This window comes from Astatotilapia calliptera, chromosome 6 (genome assembly GCF_964374335.1).
Source record: "Astatotilapia calliptera chromosome 6, fAstCal68.1, whole genome shotgun sequence".
Lineage (NCBI taxonomy): Eukaryota > Metazoa > Chordata > Actinopteri > Cichliformes > Cichlidae > Astatotilapia > Astatotilapia calliptera.
Window position 1 is genome coordinate 37,326,240 of NC_137427.1, and position 27,006 is coordinate 37,353,245.

The following is a 27,006-nucleotide window of genomic DNA, read 5'->3' on the forward strand; positions in this document are numbered from 1 at the left end:
TTTCAGCAAAACATGACTTTATTTGATTCCGTTTCACTTCTGACTCTGACTTGGATGTGGACGCCCTCAGAGAATGAAGGCGGCACCTCATGGTGATCTGTTCCTGGCGCTTCTCCTTGGCCTCCTGTCTACAAGAACAAATGCGTGTCAGTCAAACAGCTCCCACATGTCCAACTTTGTCTCCTTAACATTTCACCATCAGGTGCTCCTTGAAGGTTTTCAACCCATAATCGGCCGAATGCCATTACAGCTATATCATGCAAGGCAACTCAGAACTACACTGCTGAAAAACACAGTCCGGTACTTTAAATTTCAAGTGACTCACGATTAAATCACAACTTAAAAGTATATTTAAGGTCAGGAAATTAATTACAATATGTTGTTAGACACAATGCACTTGATGTAATACAGCCGCTCCAACACTCGTGTAAATATCACACCTGCCAGAAATGTATTTGTCACATTATCTTCATTGATCTGAACCACTAGAAATAAATGTAGTGTTCAGCTACACGACAAAAGCAGACTAGTGTGATCTTTGATTCTCAGCAGCTGGTTAAGAATAAAGGCCTAGATTAACACATACCTTCATCCTCTTGGCCAGCAGCTTGTACTCCGAGGCCTCCTCCTTGATCTTCTGGGTGCACTGTCTCTTGAGAGCCATGCGGTGGCGCTTGCGCTGCAGCGCATGAGGAGTCACCAGTCTTTGGATGTTGGCAGCCTTAGTTCTGGGCTTCTCACCTACCAAAGCGAGAGGATTGAAAGAGTCAATACTGACACAGTTCAAGGTCAAGTGCGGTAATGAGGAAGAAGCTTAATGTTCTCACTTTCTGTACACACAACTCGTGCTGTACTACCTCAAAGGAAGCACATTGCTTACTTTCCAATTCTACAAAAACAGTAACTTTGATCTCTCTGCAGTTGGATCATCATAACTTTTTCAACAGCACAATGACCCCAAACACACCTATGTGTGGCCAAGGAAAGTGATGGTGTGCTGCGTCAGATGGCCTGGCCTCTACAGTCACCTGACCTAAACCCAATCCAGACGATTTTGGAAGAAATGGACGCAGAGTGAAGGCAAAAGGGCCAACAAGTGCTCAGCGTCTCTGCGAACTCCTTCAAGACTGTTGGAAAACCATTTCAGGTGACGACCTCATGAAGCTCATTGAGAGAACGCCAAGAGTGTGCAAAGCAGTGATCAAAGCAAAGGGTGGCTATTTTGAAGACTATACAATAAACATTATTTGAGTTATTTCACACTTTCTTTGTTTACTACATAATACTATATGTGTTCATTCAAAGTTTTGATTCTTTCAGATACAATCTACAATGTAAATCGTCATGAAGAAGAAAACCATTAAATTAGAAGGCGAGTCCAAACACACTCACTCTCTGATATATAAGATATAAGAACACACACACACACACTATGACTATTAGGAAATATTCTTTGGTACTGACACAAGATGAAATATGAGAGAAATATGTAAGATGTACAGGATCACCTGACAAAGCTGTTCTGCACAGTCCTGCAGCAGATTCTCTCTGGACCTGCTGCCTTCTTTTCCTTCGTCCTTCTGGGCCGTCGATGTGGGGTTGGGCTGGGCCGGTGCGAGGGATCCCCCCCCCCAGGTGGGATAGTGGGGGTGGTTGGGGGCAGAAATGAAAATCCATGTGAGAGATTATCTAAAGTTTGTTTGGACTGGGGTGGGGTGAGGGATGGGGCTAGCTCTGTGCTTGCCCCCCGGGGGACAAGAGACAGTACAACTGATCAGTTGAGAAGTCAGTTTACCTGATCAGTTGTGCTGTGGGTTGGGGCTGGGCGGGGGTGAGGGATGGGGTTTACTTTGTTGTGTTGCCCCCTGAGGAGGGGGGGATTGCTTACAGGCACAATGCCCTGCGTCAGCTGCTCCTGAAAAAAATACATTAAAAGAAAAAACAAAACAAAAACATAAGTACTTCCAACAAACATTGCTGCCCAGGGTAATGAAACTGACGGTGTAATAACTTCATACCTCATCCCACACATATCCAGATCTTCCACCGCCAACTAAAAAACTATATACACAACTATAAAAAACTATATACAGATGTGGTGTGGGGGAAAAGGGGAGTCAGGCCGGGGAAGCAGGTTTCTGAGTCACTCAGTGTAACGAGAGGAGACAGGGTTCAGATTCAGCTTACTCGCTTGAGACTTGAGAATACATCACTGTAGAAAATTCATGTGAGAGATTATCTAGAGTTTGTAGCAAGAAAAATCTTCATATTGGTGTTGTGTTTTATCCACGATGTGCTTTTGGTCAGGCTTGGCGTCTGCTTCCCCCACAAAGAAAGAAAAACAGAAAAAGAAGATATTACATCTTCAACAGTTATTAACAGAAGAAAATGTGAAGGCTAATTTCAATAAACTACTGAATTCAAATCAGTTTTATTATTATCATATATCTATAATATAGCACCAAATCACAACAACAAAACCAGTTAAACCAAATCCAGTTAATCTAGAACACTGGCAGCCTCGCCTCTGTCAGTGCAGCTACAATGTGACGTGCCATCACCAGTGTGTGAATGGGTGGATGACTGAATGTAGTGTAAAGCGCTTTGGGGTCCAGAGGGACTAAGTAAAGCGCTATACAAATACAGGCCGTCTACCATAAAAACACACTCGTGAATTATCGTTAGCAAGATGCCAAATTTAGCAAGAGACTAGCATACTTCTTTAGCAAGCACGTGGTCTCAACTCACCAAGATAAGCTATGGGCGGGAACACAGCAAGGTGCTCCGTTAACTTAACACATTAAAGTTTTCAAATCAGCTTTTGAACAGTGCAAACACTGGTTTATAACACTTTTTTCTGCATTAAAACTCACCAAAACGATGGATAGTTCAGCTCATTTGCTTTCAAAATGTGAAAGACCTAGCTAATGCGTGATGGTGGTCCTATGCGTGGAAGGTGGGACTAATATTGCTTCTAAACAAATGAAATTATCAACACCAAATGTGATCCTCTCTCTAACTTTAGAGAGAAAATCACATTTCCTCTTTTCAAAATAATTGTTTTTTCAAAATAAAAGAGTGAGAATGCATTTGTACAAAAAAAAAGCAGAAAGAAAGAAATAAGAAAAGGCGTTTTCTCTACTTGTTTACACTAACAACTGGATTGATTTACTAACTCAGCCTGACAGTATGTCAAAATAGATTTTGGCACAACTGTTTGCAAGTTTGGCTTTTTTGTTTGTTTGTTTCAAATTTCTTTCTGAGTACAGCATGCAGTGAAATGCTTGCATCTGAGCAGACAGGTTGCAGGCTGCAAGACGTTTTTATAGATGATGTACCCCAGGTAACGCGTTACTGTAATCCGATTACTTTTTTCAAGTAACGAGTAATGTAAGGGATTGTATTGTTTCTTTATGTTGTTGTGGGTTCTTAAGAATGACACCATTACTTGAAGAGAAGGTATTTTATCGAACTGCGGTTCACATGTAAACAAAGCTTCGCCATCACAGTCTAGTCAGAGGTAACTCCCTCTGGCTCTCTAGCTCCCCCTACAGTCTAGGAGTATTAACAACATAAAACATGATACTAGGCAAATAAGGATTTGCTGTTATCATTACAGGGATTACTATTGCAAAACAGGTAATTATACTGTTACTTTCTTGTAAGCGCGCTGCGTTAGTGCAACTGATTTTTTTCTTGTTTAAAACAAACACCACTCACGCCTCACAGATGTAAAGCTGCCTGCGTAAAGATGAAAGTGACTTCGTACAGCCACGATTTGCAGGCGCTGTGCAAGAGGTTCGGGAGCAGAAGTCCCATTGTACTACTGCATGAACACGCTTTTCACACATGGTTGCTGTACGCATAAAGCTGGCTGTAGCTTTTTAGCTCACAGCCCGACACATACCAACAACAGCATAGATGGCACAGGCGTCAAGGCGGCGAGGCGTGAATGCGGGTGCCGCTCAGGTGCGTCCGCCTCCTCTGCAGCGGCGCTGCACACCACGCCCCGCCACACACATTAACCAGGTAAAATACATATTTAGGCAGAATTTTGCAAATATCTATTTTTCATTTTTCAGCACATAGTGCTTTTTTATTTTTTTAAAAGTCAGATCAAGGCTCCAAAAGCCCAAAGGAGATATAAGGGCTCACAACAGTTTTTGTTTGCTACATGGATCATTTTAGTTCAGCTGGGTGTCTTTCCTTTTGTTAGTTCAAAATGTGTTAATTACATGAATAAAATGTAATTTTCTCTGTAGCACTTCATGGATTTCATAAACAACACACCTTAGTTGTTCACACAAAGCATAAAGGTAAAAAAACCAAACAAACAGTATATACAGTGTTATCTTCATTTTAGATGTCAAAAAGTATTTGTGGCTCCCAGTGTTTTCTTTTGCATGCATGGAAACCGGGTCCAAATGGCTCTTTGGGTCTTAAAGGTTGCTGACCCCTGCCCTGGATTGAAACAGGGGTCAAATGTTTCCTGGTCTTCCTAAAGTCCACGATCAGTTCATTGGTCTTTGTCACGTGGTGTGAGCAGAATCATCTTCAGCTCAACGTGGCAAAGGAGTTGACCACAGCCCGGTACTCTTTCTCATCATCCCTGCTGATGCATCCAACCACCGCAGAGTCATCAGAAAACTTCTGAAGATGGCAGGTCTCTGTGCAGTGGCTGAAGTCTGTGGTGTACAGGGAAAGGACAGAGGATGGTCCCTTGTGGTGCCCTTGTGTTGCTAATTACCTTGTCAGACACACACTGTGGAAGACGCACATATTGTGGTCTCCCTGTCAGGTAATCAACAATCCAGGACACCAGAGAAGCATCCACCTGCATCGCTGTTAACTTCATCATCATTCATCACATTACGAGCATATGTACTTTTAGTTTTAGTTCACACTGACCGTGTAATACTCAGCAACCAGTATGTGTTTTACTCTGTCATTGTTCACACGAATTTAATACAAAAATAAAATACATTCTGTAACAAAGACCATCACCCAGTTTAAGGTTACGCCACAACTGACCTAAATTTACAGTATTGGTAATTACCAAAATCATTTTCTACGGTCCTGTAAAGGTTAATCCACCAGTATGCACAAATTCTTTAATGAAAATGATAATATCAATGATAAAATACAATTATTGTTGTTGCCCATGAAGCTTCATTTTTACTGTTTTACAAATAAAGGGGGTAAATAAAGGATTTTTTTTTTTTGGTTAAGAGGCCAAATTATATTTAGTTGCATTCCTGAACAGAAAATCTATTTTTAGTGGTCGAATGTTAAGTTTAATTAATTTCTGTTTCTTCAGAGAAATCCAGTGTGTCGGCCCAAACTCCTATAAAAATATTAATTCAACCATTTTAGCAGCACACTGAACAATGTGTACAAGAGTAAAAACATCCAGAATGATTGTGATTCAGATCAGTACAGTATCAGTGGTGTTAAAGTGTTTTTTTGTGTCACCTGCAGTGAAAGGGGCACTAGTTCACTGATTCCACTTGTTTTGGGGTTTATTGGTTCAAATTAAAGCTAAATTAGCTGAATTGTATTTTGCTTTGTATGTAAGTAAAAGAGCTGCATCAGTGTGGCAGACTGTTAAAATAAGAAATACGGTACTGTAGTTAGAAATAGTCCGCCTGTCAGCTGATCATACAGCTCATCTTTCTCTGTGTGCTAATCTGGGCTTTTTATGGCCCCTATGTAAGAAACAGTTTGAAAAACTACAAAGGGATATGCTTTTAAGATGATCCATGGTGATAGATCAACAATGTAAAACGTCAGACTTTAAGAAGAAAACAGGCCCAGTTTGTGAACCCAAAATTCAGTTAAATATAATCCTTCTCTGGGTGGAATCCAGAAATGGAAATCCAGCTCACCTGCTCACCTCCCGTTCCTGTCCTCTCGGATTGGGTGATTCCTTTGCAATCAATCATCAGAATACTCCCCTGCAGCTTCCACTGGCATTCCCACCCTCCCAGTGACCCTCCTCATATGCCTCCTCACCATGTCCAAGTAAAAGCTCACTCTCTCTTCTATGAACTCAAAAATACACTATATGGCCAAAAGTATTCACTCTTCTGCCTTCACATACACATGTATTTGAGTGAAATCCCATTCTTAATCCACAAGGTTTGTTGTGATGTCAGCCCACCATTTGTAGAACAGCTTTAACTCCTCTGGGGACTTTTCACAAGGTTTAGGAGTGTTTATGGGAGTTTGTGAGGTCAGACTCTGATCTTGGATGAGAAGTCTAATTTCATTTTCTACTTCCACAGCAAACCCACTCATCCATATCTTTTTTAACCTAGTTTTGTGCTGGTGCACAGTTATATTGGAGCAGGAAGAGTCCATCCCAAAACTCATCCGTTGTCTGAATTTTCCTGATATGATGATTTTACATTTCCTACCATTTCATGGCTGAGTTGTTGTTGTTTCCAATCACTTGCAGTTTGTTATAATTCCACAAACAGCTGACTGTGGAATATTTAGTAGTTGGGAAATTTCACGACTGGACTTATGAAATTATGGAATATGAGCTTTGATTGAATGAATTAAATGTGAGATAAAAAACCTTGTGGCTGCGAACCCGTTTTATCAGCTACACTGTACACAGTTTTTATGTCAATAAAATGCAAGCCGTACGAAACAGATGCTCGACATACAGTAAGCAACAACAACAAAACTCCCTGGACTTGCACGGTTCTCATTTATTACTCTTATTTCCAAGAAAACATCAAAGTGAGGTGGAAATATATCACGGCACAATGCTGGAACATTCTTTCACAGACACGTTTGAAATCCTGCAGCTGGAAACACATTCATAAACATATGAAGACATTAAATGGATATCAAATTATTACTTAAAGACACAGACAAAAACAGCCACCAAAACAGATTATGGACAGGGCCATAACACCCCCCTTCCCAAGACCAAACATCTCCCCTATAGATGTTTGGCACTCAGGAGTTCAGAAAACCACGCGACAGCGCATCTGCCATTACATTCTCTGTCCCTTTTTTGTGATGGATCTCCAGATTGAAATCCTGCACTAAGAGGGACCATCTCATAAGCCTTTGGTTAGAATTTTGCATCCTAGTCAAAAACATGAGGGGGTTGTAATCGGTGTAAACAATGACAGGTGCTGAACTAGAACCGACATAGACCTCGAAATGCTGTAGAGCAAGCAACAGAGAAAGAGCTTCCTTTTCAATGGTACTGTATTTCTGTTGGTGGGAGTTGAATATTTTTGAAAAGTAACCATTTGGGTGATCAACACCCTGCCTATCCTCCTGCAACAGCACCGCACCTGCACCATCGGCGCTGGCATCCACCTTGAGTTTAAACGGATGTGTGAAAGCAGGAGCGGCAAGCAGGGCCGGCCCGTGGCATAGGCCGTATAGGCAAATGCTAAGGGCGCCGGCCATCAGGGGGCGCCACGCCAGTGCCACAAATGTTTGGGGAAAAAAAAGAAAAAGAAAAAAAGCTGGTACTATTATTTCTAAATACAAAAAATAATCCCACGTTAATTAAAATGCAAAGTAAAGCTTATTTAATAGAAATATTATTTGTTACAACATTACGCCCCCCCTCCCCGCACGGTGCGCCCCCTCCCTTCCCGTATCATGGTTCCTTTTGGACGTCACCACAACAAAAAAATCAACACAAGATGTCAAAGCGGCCAAAACTGTCAGGTGCCCAGGGAAGAAAAAAGAGAGAAGAAGAGGAGGAGAAACGAGAAAAAGACAGAGGTAGGTAACGTTAGCCTACATGAAATTATTTGTCTGAATGTGATAGTAACCTAAATTTTTAGCATTAAGCTAATGTTACATGATTCGCTAATTGCTAATCAATAAATAGCTAGTTAACTGTTTTAACGTCAGTTAATATTGTGGAGGGGGCTAAATTGTTATGGAAAATAATAATGTAACGTTAGGTAATTACAGTACTCCCACCTTTCCCACCATTCCTCATTTGTATTCATCTTTTAAGCAGGTGTTTTTTGTTTACATTGTTATTGCCTTCTGGTTAGCTAACGTTTACCCTGCAGGTAATAGTCACTTTTCCACCCCTGTATATATTATAGTTGTAAGCCTAGTTGTTAAAGTGCACATCATTAATGTTAATTAAGCAATATCACATGAGAGGGAATGCTGTTTTTTAATATGAGCACTGCTGTGATTCGGTCAAAGATAATCATAACATAACATTCTCATATGATATTATACTGTTACTTTGCATTCTGCTATTCAGCATTTCACTGTAATGATGACAATAAATTGAATCTAATCTAATTTGCATATCAGTTAAGATCATACATATATCTCTTTGGTTTCTCATTTATATTATATCATTTCATTTTATTCCTGGAATCATATGTTTTTATTATTAGACTTTAATACTCAGTGGTGTCACATATTCCTCTCTTCAGATGCACTGTTGAAGTTTCTAAATCCCACCCCTGGGCCATCTACCACATCTACCGCTGCTGCCTCCACTTCAGCAGCACAACCCACCAGTGATGCAGCATCAGCAGCACAACCCAGCCATGATGCAGCAGCATCAAGCGGTCTTCCTGTTGCCTCCACCTCAGCAGCACAACCCACCAGTTTTGCAGCAGCATCAAGTGGTGTTCCTGTTGCCTTATTTATATTGTATTTTTAATTTATTTTATCCAACTTGTTGACACGTTTTATTGTATTTATGTATGTAAAATTTATTGTATTTCATATATTCATTTTTTATTTTTTGTATTCATTTATTTATTCATATATTTTTTTATCTTGTTAATTATTCTGATTGTGAATTTGCTTTCTTTAAGTAAAAAAAAAAGGTCAAAGAAAAAGCTATTCGGTTTCTTGTGAGTACATACACTACACTGCCGATGTAGGGGGGCGCCACCTAAAATCTTGCCTACGGCGCCAGATTGGTTAGGGCCGGGCCTGGCGGCAAGTACTGGTGTGCTGCAGAGGAGAGCTTTGAGAGACTCAAAAGCATTCTGGCATGTGGGGGACCATACGAATGGTTTTGACACACTTGTGAGACTGGTGAGAGGTGCAACTACATCTGCAAAATTCTTACAGAAGCCACGATAATAGCCGGCCATTCCAAGGAACCGGCGAAGTTCACGTCTAGTGCGAGGCACAGGGAAATCTAGGACAGCCTGGATTTTAGCCAAAAGGGGGCGCACCTGTCCCTGACCCACCTGCTTCCCTAGATAAGTCACAGTGGCCTTACCAAAGTCACATTTGGCAAGATTTAGGGTAAGGGATGCCTCTTTTAATCTTTCAAAAATCTCCGTGAGTGTTTCAAGGTGTTCTGACCAAGTCTGTGAATAGGCTACAATGTCGTCCAAGTACACTTCACAGTTTGTGACACCACCTAAGACAATGTGCATAAGGTGTTGGAATGTGGCAGGGGCATTTCGAAGGCCAAAAGGCATGACGGTGGATTGGAGGAAGTGATCAGGAGTGACGAAAGCAGAAATTTCAGATGCACGCGGAGTGAGGGGAACTTGCCAATAACCCTTTAATAAATCCAGTTTGGTGACAAACTTTGCGGAGCCAACCCTATCAACACAATCTTCCATGCGGGGAAGAGGGTAGGAGTCGGGTTTGGTCACACTGTTCACTTATCGAAAATCAGTACAAAAACGTGGGGTCTTCCTTCGGCACAAGAAGGCATGGGGAACTCCAGGCACTCGAACTAGGGACAGCTAGCCCATTTTCCAGCAAGTAGGAAACTTCTTGCTGAAAAAGAGCACATTGTAAGTGAAGGACTTTGCTCAGCTAAGAGAATTGGTCCTGCTGGAAGAATTCAAAACGTGTCTTCCAGAGAATGTTGTTGTATATATCAATGAGCAAAAGGTGGATTCGTTGTCTAAAGCTGTTATTCTAGCAGATGAGTTTGTGTTGACCCATCGCGTCACGTTTTCAGCTATGCGCCGTGAATGGGCCCCGTTGTCTAAACCTGCAAGGAGTTTGAGGGTTTCTCCTAAGCGTCAAACGCGCCCTGATCAGGTTCCCATGACTGTCCAAGAATGCTTTTATTGCCATGATACTGGCCATCTCATTGCCAATTGTCCGTCGCTCCGTCGCAAAGAGCAAACTCACACATGGAAAAAGCCAAAAAGTGTTGGTTTTGTTCAGTCGGTTTCTACTCCTAATCCCGTCAGGGATGAACCAGGAAATGACAGTCTTGACAGCAGTTACCGACCTTTCATTTCACAAGGGTTCGCCTCACTGACTGGAATAGAGGGGGATCGCGTGCCGATTGTAATTTTGCGCGACACTGGGGCTGCCCAGTGGAAAAGCGCGTTGCCTTTTTCAAGTAACTCGTTTTGTGGTGCTGATGCTCTCGTGTGGGGAGTGAAAATGAGTGTGTTACGAGCGCCGCTGCATAGAGTCTTCCTACAGTCACCTCTCGTTTCGGGCCCGGTAACAGTTGGGGTGCGCGCTCGCTTGCCCGTGCAGGGGGTAACTATGATTCTGGGGAATGATCTAGCCAATGGAAAAGTTTTCCCGATCCCTGAAGTAATTGAAAACCCCGTCGATGATTTTGTTTTTGTTTCTGAGCCTGCTGCTGACAGTCTGCCCTCTGTTTTTCCTGCCTGTATTGTCACACGCGCCCACAAGCGCAAATATAGTGATGTTGAGTTGTCTGACTTTTTTCTATGTTCTGAAGCTGTTCCTGAGACTGCTCAACTGCCTGTGGAAAAAGCTGAAAAATGTGTGTCTGATGAAATGCTACCCGCTACACCTGACCTGTCTTTTGAGGTAAACAAAACAGATTTTATTCATGCGCAACAGAGTGACCCGACTTTGGCCAAATGTTTACTCGCCGCAAATTCCAGCGATCAGAATCCCCGTGTCTACAGCATTGAAAATGATGTGTTAATGCGCAAATGGCATCCTCCCTCATCTAGTGATCTTGGCTGGAATGTATTTCAACAAGTGGTTGTACCGCAAAAATTCCGACCCCAAGTACTCAGCCTCGCACATGACAGTTTCTCTGGACATTTAGGAATTAGGAAAACTTACCATCGTATTCTGCGTCACTTTTTCTGGCCAGGTTTGAAGTCTAAAGTGACCAAGTATTGCCGTTTTTGCCACGTTTGCCAGGTCAGTGGAAAACCCAACCAGGTTATTCCTCCCGCTCCATTGCATCCAATCCCGGCTTTAGGGGGACCATTTGAGCACATAATCATCGATTGTGTAGGTCCGCTTCCAAAAACAAAGTCAGGACATCAGTACATCTTGACTTTGATGTGCACCGCCACACGCTTCCCCGAGGCTATTCCGTTACGCACTATCAAAGTCAAAGCCATTGTCAGAGCATTAGTAAACTTTTTCTCCACTTTCGGTTTGCCTAAATCAGTTCAAATGGACCAAGGGTCTAACTTCATGTCCAAACTTTTCGCTCAGGTCTTAAAATCGCTATCCATCAAGCATCAAAAATCCAGTGCATATCACCCCGAATCACAGGGTGCGCTTGAGCGTTTCCACCAAACCTTAAAAGCCATGATTAAAAGACATTTAACCAATCCTGTTAAATGTCTGGCTGGGCTAACGTTTGGGATCTGAATGGCAGCAGGAGCCTCCGCCCCTGGCGTCATCCGTCCACTGGCAGCTTGTGGAATGGTTGCAGCAGCTTCTGCTCCCGCATCCACCACCAAACCTCCAGTCGCCTCAACCGGCCGAGGTTTCGACTTTGCAAATACCCCCTTATCCACCAGCTGTGCTGTCAGGCACTGCTTAATTTCTGCCTTTTTAGCATGTAAAGGCAGACTAACATTAAACAATTCTGCCACCAACAACAAATCTGCCTTTGTGCATCGATCCAACTTATCCATGATGGGTTGCAGTGCAAAACCATCCACGTCAAAAGTCATTGTGACTAGATCACCCCCAACACTACAAGAAAACTGCCAACCAAAAACTGCAGACAACCCACAAAACACAATGAGCAAAAAGAATGGCAAAAGAAAAGAGCGGACGAGCCCCCACTTTATGTTACGCCCCAGTCTAGGGGTACAGGAACGCAACATAAGTTTGAAAAGATTGCCCCGCCCTGGTCCCCAAAACCATACACAGAGGGAAAACCAATTTCTTAGTGAATGGTGGTTTATTTCTCTACACTGCAAAATGAAGCTCCGGGGTGAACAAAGGCCAAAATAACAAACAAAACAAGCTAAGTCAGGAGGAGGTGCTATCTAAAACCCTATGTGAAATCAAACATCAAACAAAAGACAAGCACTACACCTAACTCCCTAACTGAAATAAACAGGAGAAAACAGTGCAAGGGAAAACAATAAGGCAGCTCACCCCTTCTGTTCCAGTGCTATTTACAATGTGCTATTTACAATGAAGACTAATGTACACACTATATACAGAACTCAGACAGTCGCAAAAGTCACAGGCACAAATGTCTCAGGTTTTGGAGGCCAGGGTCAGGTCTGCTGCTGCTGTCAGTGGCTGCCCCGGGACAACTGCTGGTGATGGATTTTGCAAAATGATACAATTGTAGGTTTTTATGAAAAATCAGCAATTTCCTGGACGCTGCAGGTCCAAATTCTGGGTTATGGATTTTTCTCTTTTTATTTATTCATTTATTTATTGTGACCAAACGTTTCTATAGACTCAACATTACTTTTAAGAAGGTTGAAATGGAAACAACATGTATTTGTGGCAACTACATATAATCTGTGAACATGGAAACAACTTTATCCCAGAAGGCTGATTCTGATCTGGACGAAGCGTTTTCACTGGGAGAAATGTTTCGTCGCTCATCCAAGTGACTTCTTCAGTCTCAGCTGACTGCAGGTTTCCCCAACCTTATAAACAGTCAGTGTAGTGACTAACGCGTTATTAAGGAACCCGTTATAGTAACTACGTTATTATTGTGGTAACGAGCACGGTAACTAGTTATTATGCCAAAATCATTTATCGTTACTGGGATTTAGATAGGGTCGTTATTCGCTACTTCGTGTGCTGCGTTCGACTTACCTCGGAAATCGGACCATGAACCTGGGAATGTCTCACTCGAGTAAACGGCGTTCTGGTTAGTCGGGATTCCAATATGGCAACGCCCTCGAAAACGGTTGTTTTGCTAGCCCTCTATAAAAACAAATTACTTCTAAACACATATGCAGCTCATCTGCAGTCTGGCGTTACCTACATCTTCCTACCACTTAATCTACCATCATACGTGTGGGACTAATAAAGGTTATCTTATCTTATCTTATCTTATATTTTATTTATCTAGCTATATTATTTTAGTACTTATCATTTAATTTATTTCTCTTTGTGAGGCTGAAAATACTTTTTGCAGTTCAGCTTACAGTTTACACAGAATGGACAAACCTCACTGTGTTCATGTTGAATCATTTTTGCACTATTTTGATACCTACAGCTCCTAAATGGTCTGAGCAAGGGTGTAGATTTGGTTTTGGCATTGGTGGGGACGGATGATTCAACCACCGAACCCTGCCCTGTTTCTTTTTTTTTTTTTTTTCTTTTTTGTCTTTGCTTCTTGATTAAAAAAAAAAAAAAAAAGGAGAAATATACGTGCCTACATGTGCTATTCTGCATGCTTTTAAACCATTTAAAATTACAATTCATAGTTTTATATGTGAATTATATAACGTTAAATTACTATTAAACAAATGACTGACTAAACTATTTTATGGCTTTAGTTTACTTCCACATTCCATATAAATCAGGTATCACACAAAAATAAAATGGCTTCAAATACAGTCATGACAATAAAAGAATATGGCTTTAAGGACTTAACAACATTACTTCAGTTATAGTACACCAACATCTCTGATACATTAGCACTAAGGGAATACTGAATGTCCATAAAACTACTCATCTAAGATTACCACAAAGTAAAAGATCTCTCAGCAAAATTATGCAACATTTTAGGCACTATTGCCCCGATCAAATCAGTGAGCTGAGATTTTTTTATTCTAAACATGAACTACTGTTACAGCTACTGGTGTCCCACACAACAACTCAATGTCCACTATGTGAAGGAGCCAAACACATGCCTTCTCCTCTCGTTAACTGAGATGAACTGCTGGCATATTGGTTTTACATCTATACTGTCCAGTCTCTCCTGGTGGACATACAGCAGCATTGTTTAATCTCATTTGAGTCATTGTTAACCTTAGCCATCTTTTTAGTTTTCTGAGATCACTGAAGCTTCTTTCAGCCTCAGTACATGCGTTTTATCCTCAGATTAAAATTATTATTCTGTGCTTGATGTGCCTCACCTTTGGCCCTGGCTCCTCCCCTCTGACTGCACTAGGACATATTGCCACCTGATAAAATAACACATTGATTCGTGCCATATAAAAAGTGAGACATGTCAATTCAGATTCTTTGTCAAATATACACTAATGAATCAATTTACATCAACAGCCTAACAATTGTTATGATAATAAATACTAGTTAATCTATAGCACCAAATCATCAGTCAGTCACCTGTGACCTCGCCTCTTCACCTCTGTCCGAGCTACAACATGGCAGAGCTACATGACAATAAGAATAAAATGTGGAGCTGCTTCAGTGTTTCTGTCACTTTGTGCAGATCTTGACTCATCAGTAATGTTTGTAGGGTGAGTGCATTTTTTAAAACAATTTGTGAAAACTGCACTACAAGGTGGAATATTTGCAAAATCATGACTACCTCATGATATTTTGTCTCAAAAATTAACCCTATGAATATGTCAGTGCCATTAGGATGAAATTATTGTGTCACCAACATTTTAACGTTAAGACATACAATTTTAACAGCCTCTGTAAACTAATATCCTGGCTTGCTCGAGGCTGCCGTTTTCTCTGACATTTTCAATCAAAATTAGAAATGCTACTCTGAGACTGAGCTAACTAATAGTCCTGCATGTTGTGCAGTTAGTTTACAAAACACGCTATTCATGGTTACATACAATTTTAGACTGATGCGGGCCAAAGCCTAGCATAGCCTGTAACGTTATTGTGACGGACACATTTTATGAGTGAACTTGGCTTTAAGTGACTTACAGGTTTCTTTGAAAAATACTTTCTTATATCCAGGTTCTTCCTTGTTGCTGCCATCCTCCTCGTCTCCTTGCAACATCAGTAATGTTTGTAGGGTGAGTGCATTTTTAAAACAATTTGTGCAACCTGCACTACAAGGTGGAATATTTGCAAAATCATGACTACCTCATGATATTTTGTCTCGAAAATTAACCCTCCTCTCCTCCTTGCAGCGCAGGCTTGCTTGCCGCTGCTAAAACTAAACAGAGCTCCCTGAAAGGCACAGCCAATCACATTGGCCATATTTGTCACATGAGGTAGGACTCCAGTAGAGAACGTAATTTAACTCTTTCTGCACCGCTGGGTGAATGAGACGTTGACAGATCGCTTTTTTTTTTCCTATCAGGTTTGTTTTTCTTTACTCGAGGAGATCAAATTAATAATCGCTGGATGTTGGTGGGGACACGTTCCTTCCATCCATGCCAAATCTACGCCCTTGGGTCTGAGGCACAGTTTAATGTTGACACTGCTAAAAGTAAACTTTCTACCCATTTCAATGGCAAAAATAAATCTACCTTTCTGAGTTTCTGCTGATGAATTGTGCTGTAACAACTGTTGCTGTGCAAGATGCTGCAGAAACACTGAAAAGCACCACAATAAACCAACTCTGCCAACCACAAGTGTAATATGTGTAGTATGTAACACACACAGAGCAACCCTCTGATGTCTTTTCTGAAGCTGCCGTGTGTATTAACCAGTTTGCATTTTCAATATTCATGTGTAACTTGATAATCTGCAAATGTGCATTTGTTGAATTTGTCTGCAATAAAAAGTTGAACCTGTCTCGTCACGCTTCTTCTGCCAATATCAAGTGACGGGCAGAGCTCTATTCTCTACTCTATGCTATCAAGGTTATTATGTACACTGTGTTTAGTCAGCAGATCATACAGGCACCTACACACACATTTAAACTATAATGAATATGCAAAGAAGATAACCAGGAATTAGCTTTCACAGTTCATGTGTGCTTTTCTCAGCACTCGTGGTTCAGACCACGCTCATTTTTAACTCTGACCTCATTTTGAGCTCAGCTCTAATTCTGTAAAGTGTTGTGAGTCCATCTCACACACTTGTATCACATCAAAAACATTTGTTCACAGATTGAAAAAGGCTTCCTGCCACAGAGAGCATCTCCTGGATGACTAAGACGTTGTAAAGAATATCAGACACGCTGTCACTGCTGGTAAAACTGCAGCTTTGCTGTCTTGAAGTTTTATCCACTTGCATCTGGTTAACCATGTATGCAAATAAGGAGGAAGATGAGAGGGTGTCATTTTTTAACACTTCACTTCTGTATCTTAAAGACTGGGATGAGTCGACTTCTGCTTTACAGAAAGGACTGTCAGTTATCTACTTGCATTTTAACGGCTCACACAGAGCAATGAGAGGAGCAGCTATGAGTGTAATAACAGCAGTCAGTGGATTTGTTCTCCTCACTGTGACAGGTTGGTCTGCTGTGAGTAATTCTACTTTGAGTAACCAAATGTGACAGAAAATATAATTCAGACACTGATTTTTTTTCAGGTGAATGTATTTTTCTTCCATCTGTAAAATGATGCTGTGTGAAACATCGTCTGTCCTTACAGCTCTGCAGCTCCAGCCTTCTGTCTCCATTCTTGAATGTTTTTCTTTGCACTGTTAACACTCAGCAGTTCAGAGTTTTACAGTCTAATCATTTTATCTGCGTTTTATTCCAGTGCCATAAATCTGGACACTAATGATGTTTGGGTGAAAGACCCAATAATTTAGTCTAATTATTATAAATCATCTGTCGTCTTAGATTCACAGAATGTATTTGTTGTGTTTAAGTGGATTTCCTCAGGATGAACATGGCTGACGTTTATCAGTGTGAACTGTTTGTTCCTCTTTTTGTTTTCATGCTGACAAAACCCAGACTATCAGTCTCACTTCACCTCTTTCCTTTTTTCTTTCTCTACATAAAGACCAAATTGTAAAGTCATGGCTGCCATTGACTAAGTGATAGTGACACTACAGCCACTTCTAGCTGCTCTGTAAAATGAATGAGTCATTTAATGTTTAACAAAACTTTATCTGTGAAATGGAATTTTTTAGCTCGTTACACAGAAAAGCCAACATGTAACGTCCCCATATGAGAACATGTCTCTGTGTCTGTGTTTGTGTCCTTCTTTGTGGTTCTGCTGAAGTGTCTCTATGTGTCAGTGTGTCTCTTGTTATATAAGTGTGTTTGGGTGTAATTTATCCTAGAAGTTCCTTGTGTAAGAAATTGTTAATTCCATAGACTACATTTTTACTTTTTATTCTTTACCCTTTAAATCAGAATGAGGTCCAACTACTTTTATCTGTTTTATTTATTTATTATTTTACTTTCTTTTTAAAATCCTGTCCTGTTCTCCTATGTTTTCCATTTTATTTCTGTTTATTGTGCTTCATTTTGGTCAACAGTGGATGTTTTAAGTGTGTGCTAGAACTCAATTTGACTAAACTAACAAAATACTCCATTAGGCCTATTTTGGGTCTAACCACTGCTCTTCAGTAGTGCTTAGAGTACTACAGTAGTGATTAGTGCCTTTCTGTTTTGGAGTGTTTCTGAGTTAATAATTGATTATCTAAAATGTACCCTTTCATAACAAAAACTCTGATACTGACTGTGTAAGAATCTATATCATTGCAGTGACGGGCATGTCACTGCAACCCCCTCTGGCTTTTGCTCCACGGCTGCGGGGTGACCCTTGGGCTCTCCTCAGCTCTTTCATGGACAGTGGCACAGTTGTCCCTCCAGTTAATGTCCCATTAAAAGAGCCATAAATGTAATAAAAAGAGTACTTTAGGACCATGGTTGCCTCGATTTTTATTTCTTTCTTCTTCTTTGTGGTTCCGTTCGTCGCCACTCTGCCCGTGTAACCAGTATGTAAGAAAAATAACAAAAGATGGCCAATTTTAGAAACTTAAGGAATGGTAGGAGCCAAGAGGATGGGTAACCACAAGGAAAACACAACCACAAGATGTTGAAACTGCATCTCATTGTATTAAAATATTGTAAACTGTATTACAAGCGCCTTGAGGCGACTTTTGTTGTGATTTGGCACTATATAAATAAAATTGAATTGAATTGAATTACAACCAACAACAGTAGCGAATACAGCGTGCGTGCACGAATACCAAAAAAATATAATAAAGTAAAATGAATTCAGACCTGGGTCTTTTCAATGTCAGTGTTGTCCAGTTCAGGCCTGTTGGGTGATCTGGGCACTTTACTGGTGTGAAACCAGTCCAACAATCAACGTATGTTTTGCACATTTTGTTCTGCCACAATCGGACTGCAAGATTCAGTTCCATATGAGCTGTGCCTCACCATCCATCGCAATGGAAGATCATCATTCTTCTGTTGATTTCCAGAAGGTCTGTGGAAGTTCTCTGTGGACTCTGTTTCTTGATATCCAATTTTAAAAAAAACTTACCAATGCAAAGTGAAGGAAATTGCCTTCCCGGGTTTCCTCCGTGGCGTGAGCGATAAGCAGAGTTCTGTCCTTTCCTTATAAGATTCCTAATTATTTAAAGTAACACTCAGATATGCCATTCAGCTGGGTTAGTTACGACGTCGGGAGCAGCTTGGGAGAACAAGGAAACACAGACTGCTTCAGGTTGTCTTCCCAAATCGACTCAAAGGTTTATTTGATACACAGCAGTTTATATAGATGAAAAAAGGTTCGTGTGTCAGCTTTCCCAGTTCAAACCGGTACAGACCAAATAAGGAAACGTCTTCCTGCCTTGTGAGCCAAGAAGTATCCTGTGTGTAGTTTATCAGTTCAGCTATAATTTATGATCATCCCAGCAAAATACACTCCTAGACATAAAATACAGAGTTCTTTCATCAGTGAATTCTGAAACAAACCACCTAGCCTTTAACGAGCCTTTTCCAGGAGATAAAGAAAAAGGGAGGATGGGAGTAAGGAAGTGGTCTCATCTCTGTGGTGTTTTTGACCTTGAGGTACCAGCTTGTGAGTCCTACACATTAATTCTTGGGTCACAGAGAAAGAGAAAAACAACTAGTAGATCGGCCTTATTGAGTAACAGTTTTCCTGTATAAAACAATATCCTGTAAATGCTTACCGTGGTATCAAAATATCATAACACAAAGCACCGTGTATTCACAAAAAACAGGTTTCCAGATGTAGCAGCTGACCGAACAGACCTCAGGCTTCAGCCGCTATCCAGCCTGAATAGCAACAACATTCCTTTAGCATTGTAGGTACACCTTTAGCGGGTGTAGCGCTAAGCAGCTTTACCAGTGTAAACAGACAGGAAACAGCTAAAGGCGGGACAACAAATCCGATTGGTTAAAAATGAAATCGTCCATCAAGGTCAGAAAATAATGATCATTAAACACAACAGAATATATAACAAAACAAAAAGTAACAAGGCTTTCAACCCAACGATAACTTACTTTTATACAAGTTTATACAATTATTCAAAATTTAGTTGTGCTTTATTTTTTTTGTTTCTTTTTCTGATTTTGAAGATTTTAGACTGAAATACATTAAACTACATGAGCAATAATTCCAACAAAGGTTTCTACTCTTATGTGTTTGTTACTGTTACACGTGCTTCTCCTCTCCCATGTCCTCTCCTGTCTCCATCATCACTGCTAACCATCTCCATGCTGCCTTCACTCTCATACGATGGCTGAAATATGTTTAAATTAATTTCAAGCTCATCTTACCTTGTGCACAGAGCAACAGTGGGTCAATGCAGTCAACTCTAGCAGCCTGTAACTTCTACACATTTACCTTTATCATCAGCAAATCATTTTTCATTATAGTTTGTTTTATTCTAACATTAAGTGAGAGTCTAATTATCTGTCCAAATGACAACAGTAACTGCAGGTTCTCATTACACTCAGTCTACAAAGCAGCTGCTCTCACTCAGTTCCTGCCGTCTAATGTGAAGATCAGATGAATCTTTAGCTGAAAATAAAAATCTGCAAACTTTGTTTTCCATGACATGAAGCTGAAAATGTAGCCTACAGAAAAATACTAATCCAAATGAGTCTGTTTAATTTTTGTTAATCTAACTTTATTTTTTGTTATGATGTGCTCTGTGTTACAGTCGTTCTGGGTCAGTATGGCTGGGGAGTGACTTACACTTCTACTCAGATCTGTGCTGTAAAAGGATCCACAGTGGAGATACGCTGCACCTTCACATACCCATCGACTATAAATGGAATAAGAGTTGACAAAAAATTCTGGTTCATCAGAGACGAAAATAAGGAACCTGTGGATCTGAAAACAGAGTCACAGTACACAGTGGCGTGTCTAGAAAATTTTTGTTGGGGGGGCCAGGTAGGGGCACAGATTTGGAGAAGGGTGGCAGATGTAATTGGCAGATAATGTTTAAAAAAAAATTCTACCAACCGTTAACCATGATTCAATAACCCTGTAAACCTAATAACCGAATGCACTTTTAACTCTTATTAGAATGAGATTTTAACCACTACGGTGCAAAGTTTTTAGATACTGCGTTGATAAAGTACAAGAGATACAATCAGTGCTCTGTCAGTGTTTACTCAGCATTCAAGGACAGCAATATTTGCATAGTATTTTTACTGACATATAGTGCACATATGTTTTGGGCAAAAACATTTTTGAATATTAAAATACGAACATTTGTAACAAACAATTGACAAATTAGCCAATGCCAATGCAAAACTTTATCTGCCTGTTAAAAAAAGAAGATAATCTTTTCACAAACTGGTGTTTGATTTTGAAACAGGAAAAAGTGGGGAAACAACTGAAAAGACTAATATTTGAATAAAACCTGAAAGCAAGTAAGTACTTTCTATGCTGCCTTATGGTAAACTTTGGTAATATTGAGAACAACACTGGCTGATGATGAAATACAGTCAGCTGGCATGGTGACACTGCCAGTATTAACCTGCAGGGCTGGACTGGGACAAAAAAATTGGGCATTTTTACTACAGACCGACCCACCAGGTAGTAAAGCCATAAAGACTTTGAATGAAAACAAACCCTGTTGTGACAGTGATGTACAGTCTTGTTGGTATATGTATGATTTCTATACATTTTACGTCAGATAAAAACTTTGGTTGTAAGATTTAGATAATTGTTTAATAAAAGCTAAATATTTTAAATGAGAATAAGAAAGAAAAGTATTTCTTTGTGCCCTCCTCTCCCTGTTAATGCCCTACCTGCCCCCCTGGAAACACTTTGCTAGATCCACACCTGCACAGTTACCAGCTGTCAGCTGCTTAGAAAAGGATCCTGGTGTTATTTGTCTCTCAGAAACAGTTCATAACTTCAACTCATCCATGTGACCTAAAAGGTAAACCTGTTTCTCCATCACCTGTTCAGCTCTGATGATTCAGTAAGGACATCTCCTGGTTTCATCTTCATGTTTCCCTCTCACCACATATCCAAACCGATATCATGACCAGCAGCTTTACAGCTGTGGCTCCAGCAAACATCAGCTGATACTAGAAATTAATATTAAATAAATTCTAACAACAGCTGATCAAGCTTAAACGTGCTGCTGTTGTTTAGCGCGACATCTGCTGGTTTCCTCTTTCTGGCGCAAAGTGGGCGATAAATAAACAAGAGAGAAAAGCCGATCAGCTGATCATTGATCAGTTTCATGATTGAAGTAGCAACAGGAGAGGCAGGGGAGAGAATGAGAGAAGAAGAGGCAGCTGTGCAGCGTAAAGACAGAATAACTCCAGCTTTGTGCCTTTTTCCATTCTAGCTAAAGTCCAGGACAAACTGCATCTCTTCTCAGCTCAATACGAAACGTGTAATATTTTCTCTGAATGAGGGACTATTCCATTTTTTTAAGGAGCCGTTGGCAACTCTACTAACTAACCTTATGAATAAAATAAAGTTCACTATCAGTAACATCATAGCACCCACCCAGCTGTATATAAACTCCGTCAAGCTGGCTAGAACGCAGTACGAGTTATTGCAACTGACAGTAAAAAGTCAGCACAATGAAAATAAACTCCACCTAAACTTGGTTTATATCTGACCCAGATAGACTGCAGGTCATAACTTCTTACCTGAAGTTCAGTTCACCTGACACTCGGACTGGCGGCTGCCGCGGGGCTCTCCTCCTGCCTCCCCTTCCCTCATCCACCTGCTGGCCTCTGTGGAAGCCCCGCCATAGCCACCACCAAACAACTGAGTTATTTTTACACATTCGCCAGCATCTGGCCAATCCACCACCTCTCATTGTTCATGCCGTTACAAAAAAAATAAAAAACAAGTCACTGGGGATATGCCCGGTATGCCCGATGGCCAGTCCAGCTATGTTAACCTGCAACCAAATCTGCAGCTCCATACAGCAATGTTACGACTTAGATTATATCTTATAACGCATAACTCTTATGTTAGCTGCCCTCAGTAGCATACTGTCTGAAATATTCCACGGCTGCAATAATTCTTTAAGTGTTATTTTTTCCTTGGTATTCTAATTTCACCGAAGTTTACTAAACTCAACAAACTTAATATTACTTACCGGGACATTTATTCTGTCCTCATTTTCTTTCACCGAAAAATTGTTTCCTGCAGTGACGTCTTTCGTGCTTGGCTCTCCTACCTTTGCTAACATGATGCACATAGCGCAGAAGCCGATGCTGCATTCACGTACACTCGGATATCTGAGCGTCACCGTGAAAACATAATCGGATATTTGATTTAATTTTATTGTTTTGCCTTCGGGGTGGCACCTGGGGTGGCCAGTCTGGTTGGGGGGGTGGCCTGTGCCCCCCCAGGCCACCCCGCTGGACACGCCATTGACAGTACAGAGATCGTGTTCAGTATCAGTGTGAAGACAACGACTGCACTCTGAGAATCTCAGACCTCAGAGAGAGCGACTCAGCTGAGTACAAGTTCAGATTCATAACAAACGATCCAGGAGGGAAATATTCTGGTGTACCTGGAGTCACTTTGACTGTCACAGGTAACATGTTCATCCACTCGTTTACTATTTTAAATCCAAGTGTTTGCTGTGAGTGTGTTTGTGTGGTTTATCTGAATGTTGTCAGCTGAGCTTAATGTTCTTTATTTACTAATGGGCAGATCTGCAGGTGCAGGTGAGCAGATCAGCTGTCAGAGGTGATTTTAAGTCAGCAGATCTGAAGTGTGAGAGCAGTTGTCCTGATAATCTCTCCTACATCTGGTACAAGAATGAACAGATCATCACAGGACAAACATCTAATCTTCTTCTAAACTACCTGGATCCTACAAACAGGATTTCCTGTGCTGTCAGAGGATATGAGAACTTCCACTCTCCTTCAGTGGGTGAGTTTATGCTTTAACATAATGCCATGTTGTGGAGCCATGTGGCAAATGAGCTGTAGATTTTATAGGTTTTCATAAGGGTAACACTACTGGTTTGTATTTTCTGTTGATCACACAACCTGTGTAGTCGGAGCTCATAAATAGTTATCCTACACTGAGGTCACTGAAGGGAGGAGACCTTTCTCATGGGCTTATACTGAGGCCTTATCACATCGTTTTCATTTCTGTCCTCGGATGTTGTGACTCTGACTAATATCCAACTCTCTCTGTCTCACAGTGGTGAAGGATGTCTGGGATGTGACTTACACTTCTACTCAGGTCTGTGCCTTCAAAGGAGCAACAGCAGAAATACGCTGCACCTTCAGATACCCATCGACTATAAATGGAATAAATACAAGAGTTGTCCAAAAATTCTGGTTCATCAGAGACGAAAATAATGAACCTGTGGACCTGAAAACAGAGTCAGAGTACAAAAACCGTGTTCAGTATCAGTGTAAAAACAACGACTGCACTCTGAGAATCACAGACCTGAGAGAGAGCGACTCAGCCGAGTACAAGTTCAGATTCATAACAAACGATCCAAGAGGGAAATATTCTGATGTACCTGGAGTCACTTTGACTGTCACAGATAAAATAATTTTCAGTGGAAGTAACTTTAAACATTTATAAGCTTTTCAGCTGTCTGTATGTTGAGAGTTTGTTTTAATATAATATCTGTTGTTTGCTCCCAGGTCCACAGCTCCAGGTACATGTGAGGAGATCAACAGTAAACTCTTATTCTAACTGGACAGAGCTGACATGTCACAACAACTGTCAGCTACCCGATCAATCTTCCTACATCTGGTACAGGAATGGACACAAACTTTCATCAGACGAACAATATTTACACCTCAACACATTTGATTCTGCAGACAGTTTTCACTGTGCTGTGAAAGGATATGAGCAATTCCCTTCTCCAACAGTGTGTGAGTTCACTACTTTTTGTTTCATTAAGAGAATTATATTTAATTTTTCTTTATTTACGTGAATGTGTCTGTATGTTAGTTTTAGTCAGAGGCCTTTCTTTTGGGAGGTTTACAATGTTTTCTTTTTAGAATATAAATTTCTAAAATTTGGTTTTGTTGTGATTCTTATGTTTCCTCCTCCAGATGCTCCAAAGCTTCCCTCTGTGTCAGTGAGTCCCTCTGCTGAGATAGTGGAGGGCAGTTCAGTGACTCTGACCTGTAGCAGTGATGCTAACCCAGCAGCTAGTTACACCTGGTACAAGGAGGATGTCATCAACCCTCTCATTTACCAAAACCAACATTTTTTCTTCTCCATCCTGCCCTCTGACTCTGGAAAGTATTACTGTACAGCTGATAATGACCTGGGACAAAAGAGATCTGAAAGCAGAACTATTGATGTGAAATGTGAGTAAAATACATTTATAAGCTGTAAAGACTTTTTGAAGAGCTGTGAGACTGCTGCAGGAATATGGAAAAACTTGAATTACATATCACGAAGACCATGTTTGCAGTTTTTAGAAATACTGTTATTCTTTTTATTTTCAATGGTTGAGTGTGTGAGCTGAACTATTTTTATGCATTCAAATAGAAAAAAAAACAGAATTCCATGATTAGAAAATGTCATAAACAAATTTTACATGTTTTCTATTCATAATAGAACATAAAAAAATATCAGCTGAGAAAATGTACGATTTAAAGAGTACAAGTAAAGTATTTGTTCATTCTGAGTTTCATGACAGTAACACAAGTCCAAAAGTTTGGATGGGGCCAACAAAAGGCTGGAAAACTAAGAGTTACTAAAAACATCTGGAGGAACATGTTGCATCAAGTTAACTGGCAACAGTCTCACAACATGTTTGGGTATAAAAATAAAATCCGAGAGACGCAGTTTCTCAGAAATAAAGACGGGCAAAGGTTCTTCAATCTGTAAAAACCTGTGACTACAAATTGTGGGAATTTTACAAAATTATCGTCCACGATTTTATGTTTTAAGACTCTGGATATCTGACAAACTACATTACATGATACCATCAAATATTGAGCGAATCTAGAGAAATCTGTGTGCATAAGTTGCATTGACTGAGATGAATATTGGATGCCTGTGATATTCAGACCCTCAAAAAGGTAAAAGTGTCTCTGCTCCAGATCTTTTGAAAATGTGCTGCTGTCACTGAATTCAAAATATGCTTATTAGTTTGCAGAGTTTGGCTAACCTTAGCAGCACAGACAGAAGTTGGTTTCTTCCAAGCTAGCATCCACTCCTTTATGCCGAATGAGACTGCCTTTGCCAGTGGGCTGTCATTTGCTTCCTTTCCTGGTTCTCCTTTACATCCTTCCTTCTTTTTGGATGCTCAGTCATCGGTCAAGAGTGCAGCCCAGGTTACTGGCCAGTGGGCTCTTCATCTTTGAACAAGTAACTGCCATTATATATTAATACAATAAGAAGACCACAGACTAGAGTTTAAGGTGACTAGCAAGGGCAGCAATATTTCTAGTTGGTCATATCACTAATAAAAAAAAAGTGTGTAGGGTATGAATGCTGGGTATTCCATCCAGCCTAATGCAGAAATTAGTCAGCTTTATGCTTTTGAAAATTGGAGGACAAATGGCAGGATATGTTTTATAATCTAAGATACAGTGGCTTGCAAAAGTATTCGGCCCCCTTGAACTTTCCCACATTTTGTCACATTACAGCCACAAACATGAATCAATTTTATTGGAATTCCACGTGAAAGACCAACAAAGTGGTGTACACGTGAGAAGTGGAACGAAAATCATACATGATTCCAAACATTCTTTACAAATAAATAATTGCAAAGTGGGGTGTGCGTAATTATTCAGCCCCCTGAGTCAATACTTTGTAGAACCACCTTTTGCTGCAAAAACAGCTGCCAGTCTTTTAGGGTTTGTCTCTACCAGCTTTGCACATCTACAGACTGAAATCTTTGCCCATTCTTCTTTGCAAAACAGCTCCAGCTCAGTCAGATTAGATGGACAGCGTTTGTGAACAGCAGTTTTCGCCACAGATTCTCGATTGGACTTAGATCTGGACTTTGACTGGGCCATTCTAACACATGGATATGTTTTGTTTTAACCCACTCCATTGTTGCCCTGGCTTTATGTTCAGGGTCGTTGTCCTGCTGGAAGGTGAACCTCCGCCCCAGTCTCAAGTCTTTTGCAGACTCCAAGAGGTTTTCTTCCAAGACTGCCCTGTATTTGGCTCCATCCATCTTCCCATCAACTCTGACCAGCTTCCCTGTCCCTGCTGAAGAGAAGCACCCCCAGAGCATGATGCTGCCACCACCATATTTGACAGTGGGGATGGTGTGTTCAGAGTGATGTGCAGTGTTAGTTTTCCGCCACACATAGCGTTTTGCATTTTGGCCAAAAAGTTCCATGTTGGTCTCATCTGACCAGAGCACCTTCTTCCACATGTTTGCTGTGTCCCCCACATGGCTTGTGGCAAACTGCAAACGGGACTTCTTATGGTTTTCTGTTAACAATGGCTTTCTTCTTGCCACTCTTCCATAAAAGCCAACTTTGTGCAGTGCACGACTAATAGTTGCCCTATGGACAGATTCCCCCACCTGAGCTGTAGATCTCTGCAGCTTGTCCAGAGTCAC

General features: G+C 40.7%; 2 protein-coding genes across 3 annotated transcripts in view; one reads left to right on the forward strand and one right to left on the reverse strand.

Annotated features, from left to right (window-relative positions):
* On the reverse strand, positions 1-15,072 carry LOC113023363 (uncharacterized). Of its 2 annotated transcripts, XM_080303239.1 has the most exons (5): positions 2,874-3,014; positions 2,019-2,316; positions 1,509-1,915; positions 587-741; positions 1-128 (listed from the first exon to the last, which is right to left on the reverse strand). In XM_080303239.1, exons 3-5 carry the CDS (start codon positions 1,675-1,677, stop codon positions 3-5), a joined length of 450 nt encoding a protein of 149 aa, XP_080159365.1. In that variant the 5' UTR covers positions 1,678-1,915; positions 2,019-2,316; positions 2,874-3,014; the 3' UTR covers positions 1-2. The 2 variants fall into 2 exon arrangements, with proteins under 2 accessions (XP_080159365.1, XP_080159364.1); XM_080303238.1 differs by lacking the exon at positions 2,874-3,014 and adding an exon at positions 15,052-15,072 and having other exon boundaries at positions 1,509-2,316.
* Positions 12,964-27,006, forward strand: part of LOC113017346 (sialoadhesin-like) — a 22,228-nt gene continuing 8,185 nt past the window's right edge. The window contains exons 1-7 of the mRNA XM_080302610.1: positions 12,964-16,532; positions 20,176-20,441; positions 22,878-23,037; positions 23,157-23,378; positions 23,656-24,021; positions 24,110-24,343; positions 24,527-24,787. Of these exons, the coding sequence (XP_080158736.1) occupies positions 16,325-16,532; positions 20,176-20,441; positions 22,878-23,037; positions 23,157-23,378; positions 23,656-24,021; positions 24,110-24,343; positions 24,527-24,787 (1,717 nt within the window). The 5' untranslated portion in view covers positions 12,964-16,324. The remainder of the gene's footprint in view (positions 16,533-20,175; positions 20,442-22,877; positions 23,038-23,156; positions 23,379-23,655; positions 24,022-24,109; positions 24,344-24,526; positions 24,788-27,006) is intronic.

Excerpts from the sequence above, each read along its gene's own strand:
- LOC113023363 (XM_080303238.1), bottom strand. The coding sequence starts at position 1,677 with ATGGATTTTCATTTCTGCCCCCAACCACCCCCACTATCCCACCTGGGG. Across the intron at positions 742-1,508 it reads GTGCAGAACAGCTTTGTCAG|GTGAGAAGCCCAGAACTAAG; the intron begins GTGATCCTGTAC and ends TCGCTTTGGTAG. Across the intron at positions 129-586 it reads TGCTGGCCAAGAGGATGAAG|ACAGGAGGCCAAGGAGAAGC; the intron begins GTATGTGTTAAT and ends TTGTTCTTGTAG.